The sequence below is a fragment of the Rhagoletis pomonella genome, unplaced genomic scaffold (genome assembly GCF_013731165.1).
Source record: "Rhagoletis pomonella isolate Grant_MI unplaced genomic scaffold, Rhpom_1.0 Rhpom_scaffold_00002, whole genome shotgun sequence".
Classification (NCBI taxonomy): Eukaryota; Metazoa; Arthropoda; class Insecta; order Diptera; family Tephritidae; genus Rhagoletis; species Rhagoletis pomonella.
In genome coordinates this window covers 76,631,220-76,646,788 of record NW_023458556.1, presented here as the reverse complement: position 1 = coordinate 76,646,788, position 15,569 = coordinate 76,631,220, and the positions used below count along the sequence as shown (strand labels likewise).

The window sequence follows — 15,569 nt, the reverse complement described above, 5'->3', positions numbered from 1 at the left end:
TCCTCTATGGTGGCATGGGCCGCATTGGCTGCGAGCTCACAGCGAACCTTGGCTTAATCCCTCAACACAGCTCAACACCAACCTCGAACTGAAGTCAAACAAGATGTCGCATCTAACGCAGACCGCTGGCGAATGGGATCTTTTGACCAGATACCACTCGTTCAACATACTCAAGCGAGTAACCGCTTACGTAATCCGCTTCGTAAAAAACTTACGAATTGCCGCCTCTCGCTCTAACGCAGAGAAACGAAGACTGGGTCCGTTAATCTGCGCAGAAATTCAAGAAGCCGAATTAGTTTTGGTAAAGTATGTTCAATCTAACGCCTTCGAGCAAGAAGTTTTTAATTGCAGTTCAAGGAAGCCGGTACCCGTTCGGAGCAGTCTTATACGTTTACAGCCGTTTCTGGACGCTAAGGGCGTCCTACGTGTAGGAGGTCGCATCGAAAATTCTACACTTTCCAACGATGCTAAGCATCCAATAATACTGCCAAAGGGGTCTTCGTTGGCAAAGATAATCGCTGCCGAAGTGCATATCACAACGCTACATGCTGGGCTTCAAATAATGCAGGCTACGCTTCAACGTCGATTCTGGGTCCCCGGTATTCGAAGCCTCGTTCGAGCCATATATCGTAAATGTGCTCGCTGCAAACGTCTCAATCACAAGCCGCTGCAACAGCTCATGTCCCAACTTCCGCTCAGCCGTGTAACTTGTGCACGGAGCTTTCTCCACAGTGCTGTAGATTTTGCTGGGCCTTACGCTTTGAAATTCTCCCACGGAAGAGGTGCTAAGTCAACGAAGGCATACATTTGTTCGTTTATATGTATGAGTACAGGCGCAATGCACCTGGAACTAGCAGGTGACCTTTCTTCAGTTGCGTTTATCGCTGCGTTCAAACGTTTCACCAACCGAAGGGGCTACTGTCAGCATATCTACTCTGACAACGGAACGAATTTCGCTGGCGCTGAAAGGGAGTTACGCATCGCATACGAACGCTGCATCAGCGACGATAAGTTGTCGTCGTACTTCACCGATACGCATACCACTTGGCACTTTAATCCACCCAGCGCCCTTCACATGGGCGGTTATTGGGAAGTGGGCATAAAGCGCGTCAAGTATCACTTAAAGCGTGCGCTGAATTCAACACTCCTGGCGTATGAAGAATTTTCAACCGTGCTAACCGAGGTCGAGGCTTGTGTGAACTCTCGTCCTATCTGCTGGATATCCACAAACATTAACGATTTGGAAGTCTTGACTCCCGGCCATTTTTTAGTTGGCGAACCATTGAAGACGCTCCCCGATCCCGATGTGGAAATGTTCAAGGGTTCTCTTTTCCAACGATGGCAGCTCATCACGTCAATAAGACAACACTTCTGGAAGCGCTGGCGTGACGAGTATCTTGTAAACCTTCAGCAAAGAACAAAATGGTTCCGCTCAACGCCAAATCTGCAGAAGGACGATGTGGTTGTCATACACGATAACAACGCCCCACCTACCAAATGGAAACTTGGACGTGTACTTGATAGCCACCCCGGCACCGACGATCGCGTGCGTGTTGTCAGCTTAAAGACCGCAGAAGGTGAACTCTTGAGACCCATTTCGAAACTAACGACCACTTGACTTTTAACAAGTTTACGACATTTAACTAAAATCATGCTACCAGATCCACTAACAGCAAAATGTTTGTTTCTTGAAAAAGTAAAAAAAAATTTTTAAGTCAGTGAAGTTGGATGAAAGTATTAAAGAAAATTCTAGCGTGTTTCCAAACTGCAAGAAGTCGGTACGCCTGTGCAAACGTTTGAAAATAAAGTTTTTTGCTTTTCCGATGATAGAGTACGTTATACAATCTAATGCACAAATTGCGACGCAAAATATTTTTAAACCTCTAAACGATGTACCGTTATCCATGGAAGAGGGATGAGGTCGAGTTAAAATGATGCCCTGCAACTAGTAACAGTACCAATTTTTGGGTTCCCGGGTACGGTTCGGTTATTTGTACAATGCTTTTGGGTTATCGTGTCCAAACGCGTGACCCGAATCAAATAATTTTCACATATACGTCTAGCCAAAGAATAAAGTTTTAATTTAAAACAAAGATTTTGGTTTGAAATATGCATTTTTTTTTTGTAAATTTGGAGGGGGATTTTGCGCAAAAATACTGTGCATGGTGTAACCGGAGTTGGACTGATGAGGTCATTTTTTCTAGCGCGGCCGAAGACCACCACCGCGGAAAGGAGTTTTGCGCAAAAATACTGCTGATGGCCTAACACGAGTTTAATTTTTCTTTATGAAAATGCTAATTTCACCCCATTTTGAAATGGCCCCCGAGTGCCTGTAGAAGGGGCAGGGAGGAGAAGGATGGCTTTTGTTAAATTTTATACTATACTCTTTTTAATGAGTGTAGTTTTAGGTGACACACCCCTTCTCCCTCCGCTCCCAACCAAAACATCATTGTACAAATAACACAGGTCCACAAAAAAAAAAAAATCGATGAAAGGTTCCTCTGACCAAACCTAGTCTATCATATATTTTTGGGGTCGCTGAACACGAATCTGAAGTCCGTTTTGCTCCATCACGTCTAGATTTTTTCCTAACCTCAAAAAAGACCTCGGATTTTCTCTGTCACGTAAAATCCGAGATTTTGTTTTGAGGTAAGACATGATGGAGCAAAACGGACTTCAGATTCGTGTTCAGCGAACCAAAAAACATGTGATAGACTAGGTTTGGTCAAAGGAATCTTTCATCGATTTTTTTTGTGGACCTGTGTAATCGAACATTTCCCACGCACAACATTAAATCCTCTGATGTATTGTTTAATTGCTGTAAATGTGGCAAGGTAGCTCACAATTTTGTACAATTTATGAAACTTCAAAAACTTATTTTTTGTCAAAAATTTTGAAGTGAAACTGCCTTCTTTTTTTATCTCCTTTTATTAGCTCGGGATGTAACTATGTAATATTGATGCGCCTAAAAGATGCGGCGATTTTTATTCTCAAGTTACATACCTGATGACAGTACGAATGGCAATTATAATAGGGAGGTTTTAGTTTTTTAAACTATAATTTTATTGTATCATGGTAAGGTAGAACCGCTGAGACACTTTTAGCATTTTTGACGTTTGCAAGATATTTAATTTTAAAATTTGAAACTCAATCTCACACACATATCCTCATTTTCAATCCCTTACAACAACAATTTTGAACAATTTCTTCTTTTTATTCTCAATTTTATATTATTTTAAAATGCTGGCAAACTTAAAAAAAAATCATCAAATCATCAAAATCAAGAAAACGGCGTCTGACAGCATTAAATACATTTATTTTTGCTAGTTTTTATACCTACTTAAAGTAAGATTTCCAGGTAAACAAAAAGTTCACGATAATAGCTATTCAAAGAATTCAAATTAACGTGTTTTCAGTCTCATCCCCTCAATCGGTAATACCACGGTCACAGATATCACATATAAAATTTGGTCCCGATTGGAGACTCTTAAGTCGTGTCGCACAGGGGCAAAGTACAGATTCTTCTATAGAGATAAAAAGAAATTTAAATGATTTTTTTTTTCATCTAATACCCAAAATCCATACTACCATAGTCGAAAATATCACATATAAATTTTGGTCCCGATTGGAGTCGGTTAAGGTGTATCGCAAATGGGTCAAAAGCCAGATGCCTATATGAACTCAAAAAATTTAAAATATTTTTTTTTTTATTTAATACCCGAAATCGATACCACTAAAGTCGAGAATATCACATATAAATTTTGGTCCCGATTGGAGTCGGTTAAGACGTCTTCGTAGGGTTATCTTAACTTTGACCCCTGTGCGACACGCCTTAACCGACTTCAATCGGGACCAAAATTTATATCGTCGTTTAAAGTACAATACCGCGTATCGTCATTCTGCAAAACCGCGTAACTGACATTGGCTGCCAAAAATTGGATTTGCTCACACAAGCTCTTGGCTCAATCCTTATCTATTCGTCCTGAAATATACTAGCCAGAAGTGCTGTTGCTTTATAAAAAAGAGAAAAATTTTGAAATATGAGTGTTTTTACTCTCTAGAAAATAATTTATGCAACCTCACATACGCGGTTTTGCATTTTGTTGATACGCGGTTTTGTACTTTAAACGACGATATGTGATATCGTCGACAATGGTACTATCGATTTTGGGTATCAGATGAAAAAATAATAATTTTAATTTTTTGAGGCTCCATAGAAGAATCTGAACTTTGCCCCCTGTGCGGCACGCTTTAACCGCCTCCAATCGGGACCAAAGTTTATATGTGATATCTTCGACTATAGTAGCATCGACGTAGGCGGTGAGGCTTAAGACATCTGATGTAAAAATTTGCTTCCTACATTTAAGGACCTCCCTAATGTGCTTTTTACCTGACCCACCCACCGACATGTATTTCGACACGCTGAATCCGAATCTGAGTCCCGTTTGACTTCAAAATTTCGAGTGAATTCCGAAAAACCGAAAAAATGGCAAAAAAATCGCATACTTAGTAATTTTAATAAAGCCTTCGTAGTAAATGACATGAAAAATCGTAGCAGAAAATAAAATTCCATCGTAGATTTTTTATACATCGCTCATTTGCATACATAAAGCATAGTTCACTCAAAATCGGTACGCATGAAATGGGTTATATCTTTTTCATAGGTTTTCAGAAAATAATATTTAATATGTTAAAATAAAGGGAAAATATTCCGTTATAGATACATGTTAGCGAAAGTTTCATATTTTGCTTGGATAAATAAATAAGATACAATTTCTTTGATAATAATAAAATTTTTCTGAACACCCGTTCTAGACACTTGTGTAGTCAACTTGCTCTACTAAACTATCTTTAGTTTATGTTTTTCCACAGCTCGCATATCTCTACTAATTTTGTTTTAAATAAATACCATGTATTTTTCGATTTGACTTAAATAGATCATATTCGTAAATTGATGACTTCCAGAACTTTATTCACATCATTGGCTTCAAACCGATTTAAAGTTACCTGTGAATAATTAGTTTTCATAAAAACCAACCAACACTTTACAAAAGGTCCAAAGTAAATGACACAATGAAATAACACTTTGTGCAAGCGCTCCTTCCAGCATATTTCTGGGGTCATATGACCCATTGTGGTGTTTGATCGAGTTTTAACGAGACTACCTCGATTCTCTTGTTATTTCATAGCCCTTTGACAACTGTGTCAACTTTTATAGATTTAGTTGTAAGAGGATATCACCCTGTTTCTTTTTAGCTTAAAACTTTTAACGTGGGAGTTGACCGAAGTCCAGTTATAAACATGTTTTATTAGTCACTATTAGAAAATACCACATTTGGTGGGAACATTCGGGGTAAAGTAAACGGGTGCGGTTTTTGTTATAAAATGTATTTAATCTAACAGAATTTTATATATTATAACTCGATAAGGTTTAAGTCTTGCCATAGCTTGCATTCGCTGAACTGTGGATAATTGTTTTCCAATTCTCTCACGCGATCTTCTCCTGATAAGTCGTTTTTTTCGTAATTGAGGTAAAGAGCCTTATCCTTTAGCTGGTGCGAAATGATGTTTTTTAACCAACTTCCAAAAAAGGAGGAGGTTATCAGTTCGTCGGAATATTTTTTTTTTTTTTTTTTTTATGTATGTTACCGCATAACTTTGGACCACGTCAACCGATTTCGATAATTCTTTTTGCAAGGAAGGTAGTGTCTCAGAGGTGGTCCCATACTAATCTGGTTAAGTTCCGATCAGCGGATCATGAGAGATATATATATATATATTTTTTTTTTTATATGAGAGTTGAAGTCGGTTTTTTTTTTTTTAAATTACTAGTTAATGATTCCCTTACCCCGTTAGTTTAAGCAGAAGGAATCTATTCATTGATTTTTGGAGGATAATTATAAGTTTTTGCCATATATCGGATTTTCTACGAATTTGTTCAACATTATTTTTTGAGCATCAACTTCCAACGCGAATAAAACTGTCAAATAAAAAGCCAGTACTATGAAATTTGAACTTCATAATGGTAGATCTTTTGTCTAACGATCTGCATTGCAATTTTTTAATACATTCCAACAATTGCTGTACAGAAATTGCTAGAACGCGTACCGATTTTGAGTGAACGATGCTTTATATTATGAAGTATATATACATATATACATAAGCAAGGTAAAAAGAGACCTCACGATTAAGCTTGCCTTGGGCTTGGGGCAAAAGCTGCGCGCGGCGGGTTTGCCATTGATTTCTTCGAGATGCGGTTAAAAACTTTGAGATTCTCCGATTTACTGGAAATATGACTTTTTAATTTTCGTGTATGATAAAAAATAACATATTCTTTAAACACGTACATTTGTTATGTAGTAGGCATTTGAATCGCTCATCTAATTATAATATTTTAACAACATTGCCATTGTTAAAACTATTATCGATTCGCAACTGAATTTCAAAGAAAAGTTTCTGATTTATAAATCTGCCTTTACATCCATCAATTTAATCACTTGATATACCTTTAGATACGCAGTGGATACAAATTTGTATAGCGTCTACGGAGTTCAGACAATTGCCGAATGTAATTGGTAAAATTCTGCCTATACCAGTAAGCAACCATTTATTTTAAAGGTGTTTGATATAATGGCAAACAGTTGGGCCCATGCAAGAAACAGAATGAGGGTAAAACTGATATTGTCCCAATTTGACAAGCCTACTCACAGCTTACAGTGGTTCGGATCGCAAATCTAGCTGGACGAAACTATTTAAACAAATACTCGTTGATGGATCTTTACACCACTTCTTACCTAGGGGATTTTTGGGTCGCTGATTACGAATCTGAAGTCACTTATCAAAAATTCAAAATGGCGGATCCAATATGGCGGACGAAAATAAAAAAAAATCGGTAGATTTGTATGAAACTGGGTATCTGGGGGGTTTCTGGGTCGCTGATTACATATCTAAAGTCATTTACCAAAAATTCAAAATGGCGGATCCAATATGGCGGACGAAAATTTAAAAAAATCGGTAGATTTCTACGTAACTGGGTATCTGGGGGTTTTCTGGGTTGCTGATTACGAATCTAAAGTCATTTACTTAATTTACTTTATTTACTTCGGAACGAGCATTTTCATCAGATATTTCTTTCAATTTACCAATCACATAATCACGGACACCTTGTTGTCTTTTAGAAGTTTCAGCAATACTTCTCCAAATGTCAAACAACTCACTTCTTAAGATTTTATTTACCATGACTAAAATTTTATTTAAAATTTAAGATCACAGCAAGAAACACAAATAAATTTCAGAAAATATTTTATAACTGCGCTTAAAGATTTGCATGCCTGTTGTATAATTTTTTAATTTCAGAAAGCAGAAAATTCGCGAGTTACTATTTTTTTTTAACTCTTACATAACCAAAGTTTTTATAACTCCAAGTATTTTTCTGTTTTAACACACAACCATTACCCCCCTTTCATTTAAAAAGTGGAGTTGACTTCTATGAGGATTTCACGAGGATAATCCTATAATAACTACCTACAATTTCTAGCATGGTATTGTGATACATACGATATATGTATGTACATATGTATGTACGTATGTAATATAGAAAGGCCCTAACTCATTCTATTTCGAAACTCAGCTCTGTGCAACAGTCGGTAGATTACTCACTAAAGGCTTAATCGAATTTGAAACTGTGTTTATAGAAAACTAGTGTAAGAAAAAAATTCAACCGAAGAACTTTAGTTTATATAAAGTTTTATAACTACGCGGTAAAGAAACAAACATGTTAGATAGGGCCTTTCTATACAGGGCTGCCAACTGTACTTAGCTATGAAGTGCCATATTGAGGATAAAAAAGTGCCAAAATGTGCCAAATAGAAAAATAAAAGTGACAAATAAGGTGCCATTCTTTTTAATGCACCCCATTTAGCATTGAAATTAGAAACACATTCCTAAAACAAAAGACCAATGCCAAAGTAGGATAAAACAGTTTTATATGTATACTATAGAAATTAGAAAATTTTAGTTGAGAAAAAGAAGTACACGCAAAGGACTTCCCAAAAATGTATTGAAATATTACTATTTTTCAAAAGTGCCATTTTGGCACATTATGCCAAATTGAAAAATTAAGTGCCATTTGAAGTAAAATAGGGCCAAAAATGGCACGATTTGAGCCAATTTGGCAGCCCTGTTTCTATATTAAGGCAATGATACGTAAATATGTATGCATGTTTATGCGAACCAGTTAAATTGAAATACATTCTTTTAAATTTATTCTGTACATCAAATGTGCATACATATGTACATACATACATAAATACATTACATATATATGCATATGGATGCGAGTACTACGTACAAATAAGTGAATGCCCTTCTAACTACATATGAATATGTTTCAATTTAGTTTATTTTTTCTCACAACACACATTTTAGGTCTCTTCAATTATTCGCTGACGCACACACACATATGCACATTTCCGTATATAAAAACAAGCTGCCTTATCCATATTTCAACCCATTCATTCATATGTCAATTCAGTTTCTTTACTCTGCCATTGTACCGGCGCATCGCTTATGATGATGATGGAGACAATGATTACGTTGTGGCTGCTATTAACGTTGTTATTAAAGATGGTCGGGTGTTTGCGGTGCCGGCAGTGGGTAGTTGAATTTTTAAATAGGGAACGAAACGAGCACAAATGGAATTTTAAAATTTCTGTATAAATAATTGATATTTTGAAAGCCACCAAAGTAATGAAACCACGAAGAAACGCAAACGTCGATGGAAACGCCAAAGTTGAAGTCGAAATCGCTCAAAGCGGTCGCACCAAGTCGCCGAGTAAACGTACTACATATGTACATACTCATAGAAGAAAACGGAATATGGAATATGGAATAATAGCAACAATGAAATATTGCATTAAACGAGTAAATAGTTATTGTGTGTATCACATAGTTTTATAATTTGTTGGTTGGTTGGGCTTGTGTGACTAGACTTCTCACACTCGTTCATACCTATGAATTAAGTATTTGTACAATTTTCATTGTGCCTCCGCCGCTCCTAGTCTACACTAGGTAGGTTCCAACGAACGCTGCTTAAAATACTTATATTTGTTGTTTACGTCTTGCCGCTCCACTTTACTTACATATGCGCTCTTTCTCTGCACTGCCAGCCGCTCTAGCTAGTTTCTTTGTAATTCTTATTATTATTATGATGATTTTTGTGTTTTTTTCTACGAGTATTACTTCTTGTTCGTATTTTATTTTCTTTCCCCATTTGCCTTTTATTACAGTTTATGTATGTATGTATGTATACATATGTACTTATGTTGTTGTTGTTCAAAGTTTTGTTTGTTGTGCTTGTTTTTGTATATTCACGTATATTTATTAAAAAGTTTTCATGTTCTCTACTTTTCCAGTTTTAGAGTCAGAGTCAGAGTCGGCCGGTACGTTGATTGGTTTGGTTCGTTGCGTTTTCGGATTGCTCTGAATGAATTGGATTGACTTGAATCGAATTGGAAGTTGATCAAAACGGATCAGATCGCCATGGATTACTTAATTATTCATCATACATACTAAGTATGTAAAGTGCGTAAAATATTTTTAGGTGGCAAAGTGTTTGTAATACATATGTATGTACATATAACGTGCTTATGATGTGATATGTACAAATGTACATAAAGTACAACTATAGTATGAAAACGCTTTATAAAAGGAAGTAAATGTGCCATTAAACAATTTCGGTGTAAATCACTTGATGTGTAATTGAACATTTTCGACTGCTTATCAATCGCCCGCAGTAGTGACGTATGTATGTACATCGGACCGCATTCCGCTCACCTTATACCTATACGCATACAAATGAATAGAAACACGCAATATGCACATACATACATTTTGAAGTATAAACACACACGCGCCCATCCACCCACCAGCGCGACCAGTTTGGTAAACGAATATTTGTGACGTCGCAGTTGACTGTCTCGTCGCTGTGACTCGTGAGTGCGAACGCGTCAACCCCATGCAAACGCCCATGCAAAGAACCTACACCTATACAAACGCATCGGTACGCAACCAAGGTACAATTTATTTGGTGATTCTGTGAGAGCACTCGCGTTTTCCGAACTCTCCCAGCATCTTTGAGACGTCGTCGACGCTTACAAATTAGAAGAAGCGGCGGCGGCAAGGCAAGAATACCCGAAGATAGCAGTAAACAGACGCGGCAAGTCGTAATACCTTCATTTAACGTACAAAGTGGGGATATACATAAATACATGTATGCAGTTGCAGTGCAACAGATTCGCGAAGTTGTGTCTTCTAGCAGCTAGCATCATCATTCCCTTTCCTCGTTCTCGTTGACGTTGCGGTTGTTTGTATTGTTTTTGTTGTGGAATCAAGATACCGGAGGGGCGCGACGTTTAAACTGTCGCAAATGCTGCTGTGGTCGTCTCCTGCTGCAAAATGGAAGCAAACAATATGCAACTTTGCCGCATCTGCATCTCAGCGAATGTGGGCTGCACGCAAATGATTTCGATATTTGGCGAAGATTCGCTGTGGCAAAAAATCACTACATTGGCCGATGTTAAGGTATTTAAATGCAGATATTCAAATTCATCACATCTATGTACATACATCCATACATACATATGTGCATTCTTGCACACATATATACATGTGCATGACTACATGCATGGCTGATGCAGTGTGCAGATATAACTAATATGTAGGTACTTACAGTGGTGACCAAAATATATGGAACTACTTAAATACTACATAAATACAGTTTTATTTATAAAAAAACTTGAAAAATGATCGCAAAAATTTATACACACAATGTATACGGTGCACATAGGGACGAATTGACAATATGTACATATTTGATAGATTTCAATGAAATTTGGTATTTAGGGATTTTCATCATCACTGATCTCGAATATTAAATTAAATTTCCAAAATTCGCAATGGCGGATGCAATATGGCGGACGATTTCTTAAAAAATGTCTATGTTTTTATGAAGCGTGGTGTCCAGAGATTTTCGTCGTCACTGATTTCGAAATTGATATTAAATTTTCAAAAATCAAAATGGCGGATCCAATATGGCGGACGGTTTCTTCAAAAATGTATACATTTTTATGAATGGTATTTACTCCATATGTATTTGACAGATTTCAATGAAATTTGGTAATTAGGGATTTTCGTCGTCACTGAATTCGAATATTAAATTAAATTTCCAAAATTCAAAATGGCGGATCCAATATGGCGGACGATTCATTAAAAAATTTATAGCTTGTTATGAAGCTTAGTATCCAGAGCTTTTCGTCATCACTGATTTCGAAATTGATATTTAATTAAAAAAAATCAAAATGGCGGATCCAATATGGCGGACGATTTCCTCACAAATGTATAGATTGTTATGAAGCTTGGTATCCAGAGATCTTGGTCGTCACTGATTTCGAAGTTGATATTATGTCTTCAAAAATTCCAAATGGCGGATCAAATATGGCGTCCCGAACAATAAGCGTTTTACTTTTAATGCAAGGCATTACCTTTAGCACAATTTGAACCCATTTTGAATTTTGAAAATTTAATTTCAATTTCGTAATCAAAGATAACGAGGATCTCTGAATACCAAGTTTCAAAACAAACTATGATTTAAAAAAAGTGGTGCGCTAAATTGGATCCGCCATTTTGATTTTTGAAAATTTAATATCAATTTCGAAACCAGTGACGACGAAAATCTCTGGATACCAAGCTTCATAACAATCTATGCATTTTTTAAGATATCTTCCGCCATATTGTATCCGCCATTTTGAATTTTGAAAATTTGATATCAATTTCGAAATCATTGACAACGAAAACCCCTGGATACCAAACTTCATTGAAATCTGTCAAATACATATGGAGTAAACATTTTTGTCCTCCTATATTCTTGAAAAAAAAGGCAATTTATAAAATAGGTATTATACCCATTTTACAAACAACTATATTATTAACAAAAATCGCAAAATAAAGTACATACCTCACGCCCCACTTTCCATGTTGACAAAACTATTAGTTGTTAGTAAGAATAAAATGACAAGCGAAACTATTTTATCATCGCTTCAAACAAAAAATTATTTAATTCGACGCACGATAGAAAACCCAACTTTACGTTTCTGCTAAAGCTGCTGCGTTGCGTTAAAAGTCAAAATTTGTGTGTTACATTGTGGACTGGTTTATAAGGAGGAAAGGTATGTGTGATAAGATTTAAAGACTTTGGTTTTTCAATTTTTGTCGTCGTAATAAGTCATTTTGTCCTTATGTGCGGTGGCGAGAATGTAAATAGGGAAAAGACATTTTAGCAAGTTTTGGCTACTTTTCTTAGTTTAAAAAATGCTTATTATTTTTTTATGAAAATATAACTTACTACTATATATAAAAAAAAAAAAACAAGTAAATAAAAAATTAAAAATTTTGTGGAACATTTGTAAAAATTCGACGAATAAATTTTAAACATTTTTATCCGATTTTCTAGAATTATGCAGTTTTGTAGCCCATTAAATTTTAGTATAATAAAGTGCAAGTTTGAAGTAGCTTGAACTTATCGTTGTTTTTTGGCAATTTTTTGTTTGCGCAATTTCTTCCATGAAAAGTAGGTTTAAAAATTTGTTTGTATTGAAAAAAAAGGGGAACACCTTCCACAAATAAATTACAGACATGATGTCTGAGACATCAACTATCAAATATAATAAACATTAAATAATCGAAATTAGAATAGCCCTCGAATGTTAAACTCTCGCTTCCCTATTTGTATTTTCGCCACTGTATCTACAGCTTTTTCATATGATTTTTTTTTGAGGGAATTAGTATTGTTTTTTATAATAATAATAATAATAGATTGGCGCTTACACATATGTTAGTGTTTGGCCGAGCTTCTCCTCCAACTTGTGGCGTGCGCCTTGATATTGTCACACAAAGCGGAGGGACCTACAGTTTTACGCCGACTCCGAACGGCGATTGTATTTTTATGAGAAGCTGTTTTTCATGGCAGAAATACACTCGGAGGTTTGCCATTGCCTGCCGAGGGACGACCACTGTTAAGAAAAAAAATTTTTCTAAATTTTTTTTGCGATGTTGTTTTGACCAGGGCTTGAACCCAGGTGCTGGTGAGTGAAGCGCGTACTGCTTACCACTACACCACAGCTAAGTTTCATTAAATTCAACTTAGAATCATTTCATTAAAAAACACTTAACAAATAACTATAAACACCTTGAAAAAAATTGGACAATAATGTTAGACTGCAATATATTGAGAGTACCAGTTTTACAGAATAAAACATTACCAAGGATCATAGAAAGTAAGGATGCTGGCTATGTTTATGGCTCCCTTATATTCTATGTCCTTTTTGGTAACGAAAGTGCTACCACGTTTTACGAAAAATTGTTTTTGGACCATACTACAGGGATACTCTTATTAAATTAATAACTAAAACACTGAAAATCAGGATTAAATCGGTACAAATATGAAAAATTGGGACACTATATGTCCCTACTTTAAAAAAATATTCAGCGGGATAATTTTCTCAAAATCGGTACTGTCCCGCCAAAATCGGTACGTATATCATATCAATAGTTCATTTGAGAATGATATTTAGTCGGCTCATTGCAATAAATCTTATACATATATAGGCAATCATGTTTCCTTTACACCCCTTTTACGGCTAAACTATACTTCTAAGGTATAAATAATTATACATCGTTAGAAAGGTATTTTGATGCTGAATCGCAGACAATTTTTAAAATTTCAAGTTAGTTTAACATAAAATCGATTCAAAAGTGCCACCAGTACCAATGCCCCACATGAACATGGTTGGGCCGGAAATGCTTCTTAAACGTATGCTATAATATTGATACTGAATTACAGAAACGTGCTAAGCAGCAGTTTAGGAATAATATGTATTTAGTACCAGGTTGACCGAGCTTTGCCCGGAGCGCATATACTTTTTAAAGTTTTCAAGATTTGGAAAGCTTTAAAAAAAAATATTTTGAAAAAAAATTGGATTTCGATATCTATTAGGTAAATTTCTTACGCCAAAATTTAGATGGCAACCCTATTCCGAAATACGCTGAAATGAATGCTACGTATCTTGTACTGTGTATACTTAAAAAAAAATGCTGATCGATATTAACAAAATAAAAATTTGTATTACATAGAAGCGTGACAACCCTGATGGAAAATATTTTCTGACCAGAGTGCTCAACAATACCTTTCATTTGATATTCATATTGCGATGTTTTAGATAAATTGTGTAGAATCGAAAATAAGTGGCAACTTTACACTATTATCTTAAGGGATAACATTTTGTATATAGGGAAATCATTGTTTAAGAGCCTTTTCTTGCTACCCATGAATAGTAATATTTTACCTTTTTTTCTAAACAAAAAAATTAATAAATATGCGATTAAAAATAGGTGGTGTTATGCCCGGTTGCGTACCACTTAAAATATAGCCTTACGTGGGGAATTCCCACGACGCATTCTTATATGTCGGCCCTTGCCGTAGCACCAATATTTGGGGTGCTCCCGTGCTGCTGGTATACACTTGCCGCTGCGCGCTGAAGCACCAACACAAATCGTTGCTAAAACGCCACGCATTCCAATCAGCTATTCAAAAGTAAAATCTCACACCGCGTATACTACTTTCGATTGTAAAATAAAAATACTTTTTATAATTTAGTAGGCTTTTTAATAAAATATATTTTATCGCGTGTCCGCTCAAGTTGGAAGTACGAGTTCGAATGAATTTTCCATTCGTTTCTTTATGATAACGTATGTATCTGTGGAACGTGTTTCCTATCAGGGCTACCAACATTACAACGGCGCTGAATTGTGCTGCCGTAATGTTGGTGATGCCACTACAGTGGCAACCCTATTAAAAATATTTTTAAATTAGGGATCTTTAAAATAACTTCCAATTGATACCCATATTATGATGTTTTAATTAATTTGTAACTAATTTAGAATAGGTGGCATCCTTATAAGAGTCTTCTCGGAGATAGTGCCTATTCAGATAACCTTAAAATCTAAAACATTATCTAGGTACAAAATTTCATCAAAATCGTTAGAGCCGTTTCCGAGAACGCTATGGATATATAGATATACAAGAATTGCTCGTTTAATGTATTAAGATGTACATACATGACTAGATTAAGACTCAAACAAGGAAGAAGGTGAAGTTGAGTATGAAGAAGAAGAAAGGGATAAATGCAAATAAAAGTTCAGAAATCTCAACGTAAAGACAAAGAAGAAGGTAAATTTAAATGCTTAATATAATAGCAAAGGTGTGGGTGAATATTTAGATAAAGAAAAGAATACAGATAGAAATCTTACTTAAAGTCAAGGAGGTGATAAATATAAAAATGAAAAGATAAAAAAAGGCAGAGACAAAAGCAGAGAAAAATAAAAAGATAAAATTGAAGAATAACATGTTATATTGTGTTGTGTTGTATTGTAATGTGTTGTTATATTGTGTTGTGTTGAGTTGTGTTGGGTTGTGTTGTGTTGTGTTGTGTTTTGTTGTGTTGTGTGGTGTTGTG

At 35.7% G+C, this 15,569-nt stretch overlaps 2 protein-coding genes across 5 annotated transcripts in view; both read left to right on the top strand.

The window, feature by feature from the left end:
• LOC118754944 lies at positions 1-1,618 on the top strand (the record flags this gene model as incomplete). The annotated part of the gene is given in 1 exon segment (XM_036489811.1): positions 1-1,618. A coding segment is annotated over 1 exon segment (1,515 nt).
• LOC118734083 overlaps positions 1-15,569 on the top strand; it is a 197,557-nt gene that overhangs the window by 79,086 nt on the left and 102,902 nt on the right. For 3 of the 4 annotated variants that reach the window (XM_036463784.1, XM_036463787.1, XM_036463786.1), the window contains exon 2: positions 9,414-10,581. In XM_036463784.1, coding sequence (XP_036319677.1) covers positions 10,456-10,581 — 126 coding nt within the window. In that variant the 5' untranslated portion in view covers positions 9,414-10,455. Of the gene's footprint in view, positions 1-8,954; positions 9,070-9,413; positions 10,582-15,569 lie in introns of those variants that run through there. The other variant, XM_036463785.1, reaches the window with a different exon arrangement.